Raw genomic sequence first — 17092 nt, 5'->3', positions numbered from 1 at the left:
AAATGGGAACTAAATCAGCTCTTTTTAGACCTCTGGTAGTTCCCTGGTGCTCCAGGATCTTGAAAGATATAATTCAGTGATTCTGAGATCATGTCTGCCAATTCCTTCAAAACCTTGGGGTGTAATCCATCTAGTCCTGGTGATTTGAACTCACCTAGGGTGGTGATCTCTTACCATTTTCTTGCCTATTTTAACTTGTATTCCTAATCTGTTTTTTATGGTACTGTTTTTGATAGGTTGGACTGTTTTTTCCTTTTGTGTAAAGACAGATGCAAACAACGAGTTTTGCTTTCTCCCTGTTGCTTGTCACCTTCTTACCATTTTCTACATCCTAACTGAAGTAGGATGATCCAGTAGGATCTTCTCTGGAAAGGCAGAAATGTGTACAGGTTCTACCCTGACACTCCTTTTGTGACTGAAATTTTTGAGCATATTGAGAATATATTCTTTATGTTAGGGCTGTGCAGTCTTTAAAAAGATGCTTTGCAATGTGTAAGAGCAGATATAAGTCACCTTTTTAAAAATAATTTACAGCAGCCGTACCTTGCAAAGTTTATGTCACTGCCTTGGTATCTCCTCCTGGGAGTGGCATGCAGGGGATTTGACTAAGGTCCATTCTAACTCTGTTATTCTGTAATTCTGAAATTTTGCATCTACATGCACAGCAGCTTTGCTTTCCTGGCAATCCCAGAGAAAGAGTATATTTTTATCTGCAGCATGCAGAAACAAGACCATCTTCTAATACAACCACATGAGATTGCAAGCAATGAAGCTAATTCAAAAAGAGGTACTTTATACACCCCCCCCATGCATGGGGAAGCATTATTCACATAACAGTTATTCATGGAAATGTGAAACCAAGTATGTGACAGATCCCAACATGCAATGCAACATTCTTTTGGTTAAGGAGATATAAGGCTGTAGGCTCAGGATTTAGAATAGTAAGAGAACAAGACTAACCATTGTTTTGGAAATCTTATTAACAGGTGGAGAATCAATGATTAAAAGTTTACTTAGGTCTGGGATGCCTTGATGGGGAGCAATAATTGTTACCTCATTTATGCAGCTGTCCTTTATGTAGAACTGCCTTACTTGCAATTGTTAAAGCAGCAGTCCCCAATTTGACATTCTCCAGATATGTTGAGAGTTCCCACTTGGCATGGGAATAGCAGTCCCAACATATTTGGCAATTATAGGTTGGTGATGTCTGTATTAAACAAAACCCTTATTGAGAATTAAATGATTACTTTTAGGGAAACGTAAAACTGAATTTTCCCTTTAAACTTTCTGAGAAATACCATAGCAGTATCTGAAGATGCAAATGACACAGCCAGCTGGATCCAGTAGCCCAATAAGTAGAAATTTAGTTTTGGAATGCTTCTGCTTAAAGAAATGCATAAGATTCCAAATTTTTCATCCCCATAAAAAGCTGTTCTATCTATGGAAGTCAGCATGTAGGGAATAGCAGAAGGAAGAAAAGCCACTCAAGTATGCCTCTTCCACTTATATCAGCAAAATCTCCTTTGGATCTCAGTCCTTTTGTGAATGGAGGGGACCTTTTCAGTTGTGAATGGAAACTAGTCTGTGAATACCTTCTAAGCAATTTATCCTATGAGATCCAATAGATTATGGTTAACTCTGCATTAATATTCATATGAAGGAAGGAACATTTCTGAAAAACAAGAGAAGAGGATGAAGAAGCAGAGTGTCTTGTAGATTTGCCTGTCCACAACCTGAAAGGTTCCTTCCATATACAGAAAGCATTTATCCTTATTTCTTATTGGAAATAAGCAAAGGACAGAGAATGTCTTGCAAATCCAGTAAAATTATTGCTGACAACATTAGTGGAAAGGGAAATAAAGGACAGAGTTTAAAGAAGTGTCAGAAGACATTTGCTGCTTTCTTGTCTCTATAGTTTGTTCCCTTTGTCATACAAAACGTGTGTTGGTAAACACAGATGTAAAAGGAACAAGATAGGATATGAGTGCTTATTGGTCAGAATAGCTTTATATCAGCACATACTTCATATGCCTCTGGATATTATTTTTAGAGAATATGAATAAAAGCATGATATTTTGCTTATGGGACTTTTATTTGGCACTCGATTCGTTGTGGAAAACGTGTTGGCGTAGAAAAGCATTTGACCTGAACTTTATGTTCTCTTGTCCTTAGAGAATATATGAGAAAAAGAGAACCAAGCCAAAACATAGTTCCTTGGTCTTTTACCACTGAGATATTTCAATAATACAATTCATGACACGTTTAGGAAACAGACTGGATGAGGGTGGATTACTGCACAATGGGATATGTAGTCTCTGGACACAACAATTCCATACTGAAGAGGACAACCTTGAGTCAAAAATTGGCATATGCACAATACATATGAAAACTAAAGCTGAATATGATTTAATTATTGCTGTCAAATAAAGTGAATAAATTAGTGAAGGTCAGAATGAAAACTAATAAGAAAGCAAGTAGAAAGGTACAGCACAAGTGATCAACTAAACAACCCTCCTTCCTTTGGTCTTCTATGTTAATTGAGGTAGATAGGCTACTGATCTAATGTAATAGAAGCCAGCATCTTTTACTCCTACATTTCTGTTTATTATAGTTAGCATTGCTATTAGGGTAATTTGTGGATTTATTGCATTTAGATGATTTATTGGTTTTATTTTCTTAATACTTCCACGACAACTAGATAACAGTTAAGTGGAAAACAATTTAGGTGAACATTTATACAAGGCACAATGAATTTTTTAGAATTTAAATATGTTAGTCCATCATATTTTCCAGCTACACAGGTTATAGCTTTGGGGCTGGGTCCATTCTCTACATCAGTCCCCCTCAGTTTAAGTGCACACCAATTGTGTGGGTCCCTGAATTCCCAGCAAATGACAAACAGAATTCTGAGTATTGTGATGCTACCTAAGCTTAAGGGCACCAGACTGGGGAAAGTTGCTTTATACACTGGATGAAGAAAAAAAGGCATACGTGAACATACTTGTACATTTACAGATTACAGCATCATAATATGCTGTCTATATCCTAGAGCTGTCTGTAACTTTCCCAGTGCTATCTTTGAAGATGTCATTTGGGAATTTTTGCTTCTGAATAATCAAATCAGTGAGTCTAATAAAAGAAGGAACTTTAAAAATATTAAGATGTTATTTAAAATTCTTCTCAATAACCATCAGTGGAAAGTTAATTTCTGAAGTATATAGAAAATTAACCACAATCACAATGTAATTTTTCAAATAGTTTCTCTTTCATCACACAAAGATGAATGGATATGTAGTTTGGTGTAATGTAAATATACATTCTATAACTTAATTCTCTAACACAAATCATTTTATAATAAAGTAGAAAATCATTTACAATCATAAAATTGAGTATCGTTAGCTGTTTTGATTTCAATAGGAGCCCAGGTGTGCTTAAGATTGTAGTACTAAACTTACTTATTGGTGTCCAGTTAGACTAACTTCTGATTGTTGTTATACTCTTACTGCAAGCCTCAGATTATAAAGTGCTATACTAGTTAGATTATGCCCTTTACGTTTGCTTACTTAGCAGCAATTTTTAAACAGTTATTTAAAAAAATAAGCATAATTTGCTTAGGAGGATTTTCAGAAGGCATTTTGATTCCCACGAAGCTTTTCTTTTATTCTAAATTATTTTTCCTTTAGTCTGTAAGTTCATTAAATAATGTAAGTAGCAAAGCAATGAATGCTAACACCTTTTCTGCTATGCAGTTATATAACGGGTAATGCTTGCTTAGTTCTTAGAAAGTAACCACAAAATAGAACAGCATTATATTTCCTCCACGCCCCCAATTAAAAGCAGACACAAATTATCATTCTCATTAGCTCACACACATATGCTGCAGCCCATCAACTATATATTATTTTAAAGCTTACCTAATGTAGTTTAGCTAACATTTTAGAAATATATATTATTTCTAAATCCATGTGCCTGTTGAAATCTCATTATCTCAGATGATACTGAAAGACTGTCATGAAACAGTATCATGTATTACATACAGACATTATTTTAATGCAATAAACATGTGATTTTTAAGGTTCTCTTAACAAACACACATGTTTATTTTTTGCTAAAACATGTTTCTGTAAGTGTCACACCTATCTTTTGCCAGTATTTTATCTTTGGTTTTCCAATCATGAGGTTCAAAATGTTATCTCAATATTTATTTGATAAGAGGTCAACAATTGAAACAATTGACATGTTGCTGCTGTAGTTTTTGTTTTCTAGAACAAATCGCATCCAATTTTGTAGAACTGTAAAACATGGGTGTGCCACTGAAACATGCATTTTTATATTTTTGCTCCTTATGAACCAGATAACACATGAGATGCAATGGAAATTTCCCCACTTGTAGCATTTTTTTCAACTGTATTTCCCCTAAGCATGGAAGTAAATGGTTGCTAGATTTTTCAAGATGACTTAGTATTGGTACAGACTGCATCTCATGTGGGATGTATCTGGAGTTTTATTATTTGTTTTATAGTGTCATTTCAATGTAATGTGCTGTTCTTTGTGTCTTTGTTGTCTCTTTTTTTTCTTTGTCCCCCCAACAGCATTTTGTCCCGCACAGGGAAGAAGGAGAATCAAGATGCCTCCAATTTGACAGTGCCCATGACCATGTGTCTTTTTCCTGTGCCATTCCCACTCACCCCATCTCTAAGACCACAGGTCAGTTCCATCAACCCTACTGTTACTCGCTCCCTCCTTTACAGCGTCCTGCGAGATGCTCCTACTGAACGAGGCCAGCAAAGTCGGGATGCTCAGTTATCTGACTACCCATCATTGGACTATCAAGGACTATACGTGACATTGGTGACTCTGCTGGATCTAGTTCCTTTGCTACAACATGGTCAACATGGTGAGTGAATTCTCCTTACAGTCAACACGATACATAAAGATTATGTATCTACAACAGGCATATTTCAAAATATCTCCAAATCAGATGTCTTCAGATGCATTTGGACTACAGTGCCCATCTTCCCAGCCTACAGCCTATTAACCAAACTATCTCTTATTATGGATTTTTTGTAGTCTAGCTAAAGTCTGGGAGGAGAAGCTTGGCTTAATATTAATTTGCAAAACTTCAGTCATCATTAATTGCCACAGATATAAATGTGTGTGTGAATACATAATCACATATGCACACAAAGTATTTTATATATCAAATGCAGAAATGGCTTCTGGAGGTTTCCTTTTATAAGCTATATTAAGCTTGTTTTGGATCTTACATTAATATTTTGTCTTAATATTGTAAGAAAAACTGATTTTTGGTAATAATAGTCTGAGAGTCTTAATAAATTGACAAAAATATTTAAAAAAGTGACCTGGAGGCTTCAGGGTTTCCCTATCTGCATCTGGAATAAAAAAATAAGCAGACTGAAATTAATACACACACATATAATATTAATTCCTCTGTGTGTGTGTGTGTAGTAATATTTGCGAACTTTGAAGCATGCAGTATTCTCCATGTATTTTATATCATTATTTCTTTTATGGGAAAACTATTCTTCTTGTCAAGTGATCTGAATTCCTATTCACTGATTCCTAAATATGATCAACATTAATGACAATATATAAAACATTTTAAATAGTGAGAGCACTTTAAATAGTATATATATTTATAGTTATTGCTGCATTAGATCAATGTGTGACAGAAGCATAGCAGTACATTAATTGTTTTCAGTGTAAATTTACATCTGTCTTGTTTACTGAGGAATTGATGAAACTAAGTACTTTGTGGTAATTGGTACAAGTGCTATCACTGAATCAAAATCCGTTTTGGAATATTAGGATCATATTTAGCTGCAATTCCAGAAATCTCATGGACTAAACATTTCTTAGATATTTTTGTAAAACGTGGCTGTGTTGAAGCCGACACTAGATGGGTTCATGTTCTACTAATTTCAATTGGATTGACTCAGTGATTAAAATCAATCATAGATACTCCAGGTGTAGAATTGCTACTGGTTTCTGAATATTTGGGCTTAACAATGGGCACTTGGATTGTTGCTCAAGAGGATAGAAAAATGGTTTTCTTTTTTTCTCTTCTGGACAAGGCTGCTGTAGCCATCTTTTATTAATTTGTCCCTTTCCAGATTAATGTTGTGACCTGCAATTTAGCATAAAGTGTTATCAAATGAGTTAGCAGGAAATAAGTGCCAGTATCAGGAGTTCCACATGAGAAAGTTGGATCCCATCATCAGCTTTCAGAGACAGTCCAAGGTTCTTCTGAATATGAGTTATTTCTTATCAGCTTTTGGGAGTGCAAGGATAACAGTGCATGAGGTGATGATACAAAGTGGGCAGACACAAGATTTTAAGTAATTTTTCTGGTCTTTGGTCAGGGTGTTAGTTTTGGTTTTAGGCTATTTTAGGGCATAAAGTCTAACTTCTTGCCATTTACTTTCCCTTCTACTGTTGTATTAGAGGGTGCTCCGTGGATGGCTGAACAGCCTCAGATTTCTTCTTTCTAGTAATTAATGATAGAGCAGGCAGTGTAGACTATTGAATGCAAAGTTTCAGCTCTAGTTTTTTTTTCACCATCTTCCTTCCCATTTCAACCCTTTTACTTCTTCTGCCTCTAAACCTGATTAACTCATAAGGACATAAAATAGAGAATGCCCTTTCACATAGTGATTGCAATTGTGTATTCATATTGTTTGTTCTTTGTGCCTCTGACAGATCTTGGACAGTCCATTTTTTACACTACTACATGTTTGCTACCTTTTCTCAATGATGACATCTTGAGTACTTTACCGTACACAATGATCTCTACTTTAGCTACATTCCCACCATTTCTGCACAAAGATATCATAGAGTATCTCAGCACATCATTCTTACCCATGGCAATATGTAAGTAAATCTGATTAATTTGTATTTGTATGTAAGTAAATCTGGCTTCACTTGTGAAGGAGAATGGTATATTATTCTGCTTTGGAGGGTTGATTTTTAGACTATCCAAAGAGCTATGAATGCATGGGATGAATTGGGCAAAGGATTCAAAAGTATTTATTTATTTATTTATAAATTTATCGGGCACCCATCTTATCATACGGTAACTCTGGGTGACATACGTTAATAAAAATATATCTGCATCACAACATAAATAAATTAAAACCAAAGTTTAAAATCTAAGAACACGGGGGGGAGGGCAGGGACAGAATGTCGGGAGGTGGGATCTGCTCTTAATCAACCACCTCCACTGTGCTGTTCCCCCATTGGGGCCCCAGGCCAACTGGCAGAGCCAGGTCTTTAGGCCCTTAAGAACCGATAGGAGGGTCAGGGCCAACCTCACATCAAGGGGCAAGATGTTTCAGGAGGCAGGAGAAGACCCTCCTCCTGGACCCTGAATTCAAAAGTATTCCTTGTACTTCTTAGCTTCTAGCTTTTGTTTTTAAGAATTAAGGTCTGTAGATGGATGACTCTAGGAAAATAGAAAATAGATTTCCCAGAATCCTGTTTAAGGCCTTTTGAATCTCTTAAAGCTATGTACATCCCCATGGGGATTCCACTATTTCCATATGCCTCTTAATTGGGCCTATTTTGCACTGATATGCAAAATCCTCTTTCAAGAAAATAAAACTCAAAAGACAATCCATTTAGGGTTAATATAAGAGCTGGTTGTTTGATGGAGAAGAAATCTGATAGCCATTCCGAAAACAATCAACAGGTTCAGTCTGCCCTTCTCTAAAAAAGAGAAAAATTAATATCAAAAGAGCTGGAGAAAACAAATCAAAACGGTCATACCCTAATTTGTCTATATAGATGTTTCTCATTTGAAAGTAGAGTATGTGCCAAAATTTTGGCATTGTTACTTTAGTCTTTTTCCTGACAAATCTTATTAAACAGATTTCTGACAGATTTTTTTCTTGAGGTTTTCAGTATTCAGACCAGGTTACTTACTGCAAGACAGGTTTTATGTTAACAGTTTAGGAATGGGTGCCAAATTGCTATGAACAATTTCTTTGATGCCCAATGGATACTTTTCCGTTTAAAAAAGACTTTTAATTAAAAAAAATAAGGTAGCATGCATTAAATTTAAGTTGCATCTCCAGAGGCCCCATTAATATTGGAAAATACAGGGTAATTGCAATCCAGTGCTTGTTTGGAAGTATGCCCCAGTATAGCAATAATATATTAATTGCACCTTTTTATGTATAATTTCATCCAGAGCTCATATCAGAATACTACTGGGGGAACTTTATTTATCTTTTTAAATATCCTTTCGTCAAATGTTTGATTTTCTATTCCTTGTTTTGTATTCACCAGAATAAGATATTTGCAATGTTTGAACAATATATGCATCCCCTAAATCATGTAGCTTTTAGGTTTCTGTGAGAATCTTCCAGAACTTCTCACCTCCATCAAAACTCTTAACAACACATCTTTCAAAGAAAAACATCTGAAATAATTGGCTTGTGGCCCTCTGGATGGTTGGGAAGCTGGTTTGCCTCAAATTTGTCTACTTTTGAGCTATATAATTTTTCACATTTTTATTGCTAATATGGTGGGCAGGTATTCTATTTTCCTGAGAAGGACCTTCTATTTAAAGCAGGAGTTCCCAACTGGGATGCTTGCACCCCCGCAAAGTGCAGGATGGAATTTCAGGAGGGGCAACAAAGAGTAGTTTGTGTCCCTTGCGAGATGGAATTTCAGACAAAGAGTACCTTGTATCCTTAGTGATGAATCACAAGTCACAATTACTTTTGTAGGGAGTGTAAACATTAATCAAATATTTTCTAGGGATGTGGGGTGTAGGAGAGACTGGGAACCACTGATCTAAAAGTTTGTTTGAGGATAGAAATTCTTACTAAAGTCTGTTCAGTTCTAGTCTAGTTTAGAAAAAGAAATGTAAGAAGAAAAATCTCACCTTTGAAGTTGCCTTTTCCATTTTCGTAGTATCCTCAGCCACTATGGCCATATTTTTTTACTTTATCTATTTTCCAAAAAGTACAGAATCGATTAAAATTTATTTTTTTGTTTATTGCTGCCATTTATTTTTGGCTACTTCCCTCTATTGGTTGATGTGACATTGTCCAGTTCAGGTGCAGGAGAGTAGCACACCATTATTAGAATGTATCATCATCATCTTCACAGTATAAAAAGCTGAAAATATTTTCAGGAATCAGCTTTCCTATGATATCATATACGTTTACCTTGTGATATCTAAAAGCTGAAACGGGTCTTTGACATTTTAAAGAAATAACTGGAACATTTGTGAGTACTTTTTATTTTCATGGTAAGATTCTTCATTGGTTTAACTAAAGAATCATAAGTGTACCTTTTTCCTAGCTAAGCAAAGAAAAATCTCCAGATTTTAAAGCATTTTAGAATCCTAGTTTGACCTATATATGTGTAATAGTTAGAACTGTGTTCCTGTATCAAAGAAGTAACTTTTAACACCCTGGCCTTATCCTGGGAGGCAGATGGGTGGTTCCAAAATTAATTAATTAATTAAAGGAATAGATATATAAAGAGGAGAAAACAGCAAGAATCAAACAGACAACTTTGCCAACATAGCTGAAGGGCTAGAGATTAATATTCTGTGGGAAGGGGCCGAGAGCAAAGTATCTTGCAAAGTTTGCTGAATACTATCAATTTTTTTTAAAAAAAAACATCTCACCTACTGCTTCTATCTTGTTTGTCAAGTTGAAAAAAAATATTGATCTCTATAAGCATTTCATTGTGGGAATAACAATATGTTCTGACAAAATATTCAAAGTGAAACCCAAACTTCTTGCAGGTCTTGGCAACAAGATTTAAAATGTGTGACATATTTAACAGCCAGATCCAGTTGTGGCTGATCTTAAGCTGAGCAAAATGGAATCTGCTGGGCTCTTGAATATGAGATAACAAGGAAGTACCAGATCTATTGGATAGTTGAGGAAATCTTGTTGAAAGAAAGCAACTACACATTACTTCTTTTTTTTTAAAAAAAAGTACAAACATTCAAGTTATCAGAAATAGAGCATAATTTTAAAATATTCTATCTTTATTGTAAATAGTAGAGGCTGAATTTAAACTACAGGTAATCTTCGACTAGCAACAGTTCATTTAGTGATTGTTCAAAATTGCAGCACTGAAAAAAGTGACTTATGACTATTTTTTATACTTATGACCATTGCAGCATCCCCTTGGTCATGTGATTAAAATTTGGATGCTAGGAACTGCTTCATATTTATGATGGCTGCAGTGTTTCAGGGCCATATAATCACCTTTTGCAACCTTCTGACAAGCAATATTAGCATATTACTAACTTAACTGCAGTGATTCACTTAACATTGTGACAAGAAAGGTCGCAAAATGGAGCAAAACTCACTTAACAAATGTCTCCCTTAGCAACATAAAGGTTGGGCTCAATTGTGGATGTAAGTCAAGGACTACCTGTATGTATGCTTCTGTATCAGGAGGCATCTGCCACAGTAAACCGAGTGCATTATGTTGGAAGAACTCTCCAGAGAGACATGAAAAGAAATAAGAATCTTGAACATTCCTCTAGCAAACACACTATTCTCTCTGAAGTCCATGCTACCAATTCCACTATTCCCCAAAGTAAGAGCAGAATTAGAAGAGATGCTTCTGTTGGGGCAATTGAAATGATCATTAAACCAACAAACTGATATCCATATTCACGCGCCAAGAAAAGGGACTCAAATATTTTCATTGCTTGGTTCAAGATTCAAAGAAAGTGAAAACAATGTTTTGAAAGACCTGTAATTCCACTGCTGTCATTCTTCAGTGACAAGTGGGATATTGTGATACTAGCAGCTATGGAATTGGTAGAGTATTTCTGTAAGATCATGAAGGTAAGCTGAAGCCAGTAGGCTATTTTTCCAAAATATTCATGGATTCAGAAAAACTGCCTGATTTCAGAAAGACCTTATTGCGAAAGGATAGATGTTTGAACAGATCTCAAGTGTGTGTGTGTGTGTGTGTGTGTGTGTGTGTAGATAGATAGAGAGTTAGTTATGAGAGAGCAAATTCTTGCTGAATAGAGTGATTTTTTTTAACACAGGAAGATCCATTTCTAGCTCTATTAAGTTATAGAACAAATCTCATTCATGAAATCAAGTATACATGAGCAGAACTGACTATAGATCAACAGCTTCCACCCCTAATTCCAACCTTGAAGCAAACTGGCACACTCCCAGACTTGATTTCAAGGAAGTCCATGCAATGGATACAAAGAGAAGAACAAGCATGGGTTAATTGGAGAATAAAGAAAAACAGGCAGAGACTATAAGCCTTGTCTCTGCAGGTATATGTAATCGTTACTGTAACTATAGTTAATTCTATTTAATGGAGAACAAAGATGAGAAAATTGATCCGCTATCCATTCTGATATACCTAAGCCACATAGTTGAATGTGGCTTATTGTAGAGCTCAGATCATTGCCTACCAGTCATTTAACATCACCAAGCAACAAAAGTCTGGACATTGTTGAGAATGAGATTCAGAAACATGGAAAAGGTACGTATATCAGGGGCAAATGTTGACATTGTTCTACCCAGCCAAGTATGAGAATAGTAACTTCTTGACTTGAGCTATTATATGGTAGAGGTTTGAGAATAATCTTGTGGGCTGCCATGCAGGCTTGAAGAAGACTCTCTTGGGTCAGTAGTATTGGCATTTTCTCATTTGTGCCTAACCATATCAAAGACATATCCTGGCAGCCTTTTTTTCTGTTGTGCTCTCATGATGTTACCTTCATCCGATGAGTGACAAATCTAAGTTGTACCAACTGTTCTCTTTATTTAAATGCTGTATAAGGGCAGACTGAAGTTGTATATAGTCTATTAGGTTTGTCAGCTTGGAGGGAAATCAGATGATAGCAGCAACCTGAAATGGGCAGGCTAAAAATTGCAGTTAGGGACAATAGATTTCATGCTGGTATAGTTTTCTGCCAACTCAAGAATGAATGGCTAGTGCTAATTCAGCAGTGTTGAAAGGCCTTCTGTATGCCACAATAAAATGGGAGAAATCAGATACCTAAATAAAGGAGACCATTTGAATAATAGAGGAACAACAGAGAAAGATACTATAGGATAAGATATTAACTCCATATTTGAAAAGCCGCTTATAATATTAATGAGACAATTTATATTTCTAGCTGCTAATATTTTCTCTTGTTTTCTTTAAAGTGGGCTCTTCAAGGAGAGAAGGGGTGCCTGCTCATGTTAATCTTTCTGCATCTTCAATGCTAATGATTGCAATGCAGTATACAACCAATCCTGGTAGGTGGTAACTTCCATAGCTATTTCTTGTACTAGCAGAACTACTTGAGAGTGCCTTTAATCCAGTGGTTCTCAACCTTTTTAATGCCGCGACCCCAACCGGTCATAAGTCGAGGACTAAACTGGTCGTAAGTTGAGGACTAAACCGATCGTAAGTCGGGGACTAAACTGGTCGTTAGTCGAGGACTACCCAACCGGTCGTAAGTCGAGGACTTTCCCTGCCCGGGAGTGCCACGCATGCGTGGTTCCACCCCCTGCGCTGGCCGAGGCGTAGCTGGCAAGCGGCAGAGACGGAGCAGGCCGACCACCAGCTGGCCCAGCCCAAGGGAGGTAAGGCACCCGCCGGAAAAGGGGGGAAAAATGGCGGACAAAAAAAATGGCGGACAAAAAAAAATGGCGGACAGCCTTGCTTGGCGACCCCCATGAAATGGTCGATCGACCCCAAATGGGGTCCCGACCCACAGGTTGAGAACCACTGCTTTAATCCCTCTCACTGTGTGCTTATTTTGAAAAGGAATTGAAAATAGCTCTTTTAACATATCTAAGCCTGGTGCCTAAAGTAGCTATTTTGGTGCTAATTAATTTCACAATGATGCAAAGGTACATTTAAAAATCTGGAAACAGGGCCATAATATGCTCTGTTTTAACACCAGGAAATGGAACAGTTTTTTTAAAAATCACAATTTCTTCAGCGATAATTGTTAACAACTCTGAAGTTCATATTAAATTTAGATTAAAAGGTGTTGATTGCTTCATATTTCACATTTGGTAAAAGTTCTTAATGATAATGCCTGCTTGGAAATGGATAAATTATGCCTCCTTCTGTTTAATAAATTGATTACAGGTAAAGAGAGACAGAAGAATAGTTACATTAGTTATATCGGTGTCTAATCAATTACTATGTATGGTGGGTTTTTAAAGAAAAAAATTTAACTGAGCCTAATGTTTAATTAATGAATTTTTCCACTATTATGTGGATATGCTATTGAAAAGAGGGGAAAAAACATTAATTGATCTCTGTGTATTAAGTAACTGATTACAGATATCCCTCCTTATAAAAAGAAGGCAATGCCATTTCAATGGTTAGCAGCAAAGCATTCAGACAGTAAGCAAAGTGTGCTATGGTAAAATAATGCTTGGATATTTTGGAAATGACCTGCTTTATTTGTTCTCCTGTTTAAAAAACACTATGTCCCATTTATTGTCAGAGATGCACTAAAATATTCGGGGGGATTCAGGTTGCTAGCTTTTGTTCTAATTGGATAGTGATTATCCAGTTCAATTTATGAAATCTCACAAACTATTTGATTTGCCAGTTAGTAATTAAACAATAAATACAGTATTTGTCATTTAAAGAGATTTGCCTCTGTTTGTCTCTTCTTTTCCAGTGTATCACTGTCAGTTATTGGAATGTCTTATGAAACACAAACAAGAAGTATGGAAAGTAAGTTTGGAACCAGATATCTTTTATGGAAACAGTACTGTATGGTGATTAATAAGTTAGTCATTTTGAAGTATTAAATCATTTTGAAACTATACTTCTAATTCCTTTCCTGAAGTTACAGAATACAGATCCATTGTAGAATGACATAAATTTATGCATGTATTTTTCCCGTTTTAGGCTTTCCACTGAAACTCTAGGTAAACAGATAAACAAAAAATATGGAGGAGAAACATTGATTCAGTCTTTTAGAAGAACCATGTATGATATGGGCAAGCTTTTGTTCTATCTGCTCTCCCTCCACCCACCATTGCCTCTCTGTCTCTGGGCTTTTCCCCATGGTTGTTTCTGACAATTTGGACTTGCTTGTTGTCGTAGTATTTGTGAATTACAGATAGTCCATCAATTTATAACCAGCTCTATTGTGGTTATATGAATCTGCAGCAAACTTCTTAGCCCTTGAAGAGTTTCTTGGCAATCCATTCCACCATTAATGGGAACTCCTTTCTTATCCTGCCTCCTGCCTCCTTTGCCTTAGCATTAACTGGGCAACATTTTTTCCCAACCAACCCATATTCCTGGAACTTAGTAGAGATGTTGGGTCCTTTAGTCTGGCTTTTTGATGGGTTATCTCTTTTTGAGGGATCATCTCTTTTTTATTTGTTCAGTTTTTCAGGTTTAATATGTTTCTCCTACTTTGTGGAATGTTGCTTGTGGCCCAGAAAGTATTGTACCCCTCTGAATGAGAATAATAACAAGCACTACTGTGTTAGCAGAAAATTTGGGGTGAAAATCCAATATGGATTTTTACATGTAAAGTTTGTGAAAGAGGTCTGGAACTGTAAACAAATTCATGGACTGATTCGAAGGCATCTTGCTCCTTAAAGCTACATTTCTGTTCCCCTATTGCTGTGGTATATAAGCACGAAAACATTCAAAAGCACAATTAGCTAGTGAGTGGATTTCTATAGGTAGATCAGAGTAGAGTTTTGGTAATATCAGTGATAATTAATTTTATTGAAATCCTTAGGGGGGGATGGATACTCTCAGGAAAGGGACAACATTGCAGTTGTGTACATGACTACTTAGAGAAATAAGTTTTATGTACCAACCACTATGTAGTGCACTGTACATGATTTCAATGCTGTGCATGTCTACTCAACTCATATGGGCCATTGAGTTCACGGAGGCTTATTCCTTAGTCTAACTGCCTCCAGGTCTTGGAAAGGATCATTGAATTGCTAATTGTTTTCACTTTTCTATTACTTGTGTCTCACTGCACCTGTAAAGGCTGCCATTGCCTGAATTTAAATGTGTTACACCCTCTGACTTCCTCTAGGACTTGCTATATGTAATAGCATATGGCCCATCTCAAGTAAAGCCACCTGCAGTCCAAATGCTTTTCCACTACTGGCCCAACTTAAAGCCTCCCGGGGCAATAAGTGAATATCGAGGACTACAGTATACAGGTAATTGAGATAATCAAACTATGCACTAATGCTAATACAATTTATTGGCAGAACTTATCAATAATGTCACTGAGATATAGTAGTTTTTTTAAGCATTGACTTCTCTGAATAAAATGTTCATAACCTTGTAATGAGCTCTGGATTAGAACTTTTGAAATTGGAAAATGGGAAAAATAGAGATAAATTTCTAACGTCCTAATTAGGAAAGCAGTTCTAGTTGTTTCCAACTAGAAAAGCAGTTAAATGCTGTCAAAAACTGGCTGTAAGTTCTTCTATAAGCATATGATGTTTAGCTAACGCTGCATGGGAAAAGGATCGAACTGACAACAACTCGGTCTGTTAGTACATAATTCTGCATTTTAAAGCTAGAAAAAAAGCTTGATGTTGTGATGATAGATTTACCATGAGTTTACATTTTATACTCTGACTACTTTAATTCTGTGATGAATTATGCATCCATTGGATTGCAAAAGTAATTAACATGGATGTGTGAACCAGCAATTAAAAATACTTTATATGTAATTTTATAAAGATATGCAGAATGATAAACTGTACTTCACATTTAACATTTAAGAAAATGTTTTATAGATATATCCAATCTAAATTCCAACCCCAATATTTTAATCTCTAGATTCTCAGACAGATTTCTTTTTTATAAACAGCCTGGCATACTTTAAATGGCATTACTGGATGTTGAATCTTAATTGATAATTCATGACAATACATTCTTTCATTATGCTTCACTCTATATTTGCCAAAGCTGGGCTAACATCCCATGGTTAAATATTTGAGGTATGAAACAGAGACATTATCAGTAGAAATTCCTTCAGATTATATTTATGGTTTCATATAATGCTGAATTTTACTGGTATTTAGCTTTTAGTAAACCTGTGCAACTTTATCCATGGTGGCTTTATTTTTCAGCATGGAATCCCATTCATTGTCAGCATATTGAATGTCATAATGCAATTAACAAGCCAGCTGTGAAGGTAATGAACACTTCTGTACCTTTTAAAGTGTGCCCTGTGAGTGGCCATTTCAGCCTTATCCTAGTTCCTGGCATAATAAGGTCATTAGAAACAGACTGGAAAGTCATTGTGTACCACTCAAACTATGGCATTGCCAAGTATAACCAGGGTAATCCCATTATAAAATTCCTGTACTCTGGTTTCTCTTTATATCGTGTAAATCTTTTGCCTTTTATTAATGAAATTCCTGATGAATCCCTCTTTTCCATAAAGAGATTGTGAAGATGATTTCTTTTGCCAAGTCCACTTTTTGATCCTGAAAATTCTACAGATAGTTCTGTAGTGACTATAGGACTTCAGTGACCACAATTGGAATCAACAGCTCAGTCATTAAGTGAAGGGTTGCTAAGTGAAACTTATGGTCTTACTTCAGCTTTCCCTTTCTTTATAGACCTATGAAGGTTGTAAATAGAAGGATTAGTCATTAAGTTACTTTTCCATTACTGTTGTAACTGAGATCTGTTGCCACTCAAGGCAGTCACTAAATGAGGATTACCTTGTACTATACTTCTAAACTAAGTAGTATTGTTTTCCCTCCCAAAGACACTTATTTATCCCTCCCATGTCCTTTGCACACATCCAGATAAGAACCAGAAGTCTATTGAGAATGCAGAAAAGCATGACCAAAGAAAGAAAGTCCCAACTAATTTTGCTACAGAACTGGAGTTTTAAAAAATAGTAATAAGGGAGACTTCCGGTGGCAGGCGATTTCGCTGGTCGCAGCTGTTTGCTGCCTCCCGCCTGTTTTGCGTAAAAGCCGGTTTGACAGCCAGCATCAGCTGTCAAACGGCTTGATACCTTTCCCCTGGGCATAAGGGGATAGGTGAGCTGCCCGGGGTAGGAGTTGAGTTCCCGAGTCGTCCTATATGGACGATGTAGGCG

The 17092-nt window shown here is 36.3% G+C and overlaps 1 protein-coding gene across 2 annotated transcripts in view; it reads left to right on the top strand.

The window, feature by feature from the left end:
* Positions 1-17092, top strand: part of UNC79 (unc-79 homolog, NALCN channel complex subunit) — a 136533-nt gene that overhangs the window by 10450 nt on the left and 108991 nt on the right. The window contains exons 3-8 of one of the 2 annotated variants that reach the window (XM_029284087.1): positions 4593-4897; positions 6721-6891; positions 12180-12272; positions 13661-13716; positions 15053-15182; positions 16107-16171. In XM_029284087.1, the coding sequence (XP_029139920.1) occupies positions 4593-4897; positions 6721-6891; positions 12180-12272; positions 13661-13716; positions 15053-15182; positions 16107-16171 (820 nt within the window). Of the gene's footprint in view, positions 1-4592; positions 4898-6720; positions 6892-12179; positions 12273-13660; positions 13717-15052; positions 15183-16106; positions 16172-17092 lie in introns of those variants that run through there. The other variant, XM_015815694.1, reaches the window with a different exon arrangement.

This window comes from Protobothrops mucrosquamatus, unplaced genomic scaffold (genome assembly GCF_001527695.2).
Source record: "Protobothrops mucrosquamatus isolate PMUCROS unplaced genomic scaffold, P.Mucros_1.0 scaffold368, whole genome shotgun sequence".
NCBI lineage: Eukaryota > Metazoa > Chordata > Lepidosauria > Squamata > Viperidae > Protobothrops > Protobothrops mucrosquamatus.
The sequence above is the reverse complement of the archived record's forward strand: the minus strand, read 5'-3'. Positions and strand labels throughout refer to the sequence as shown.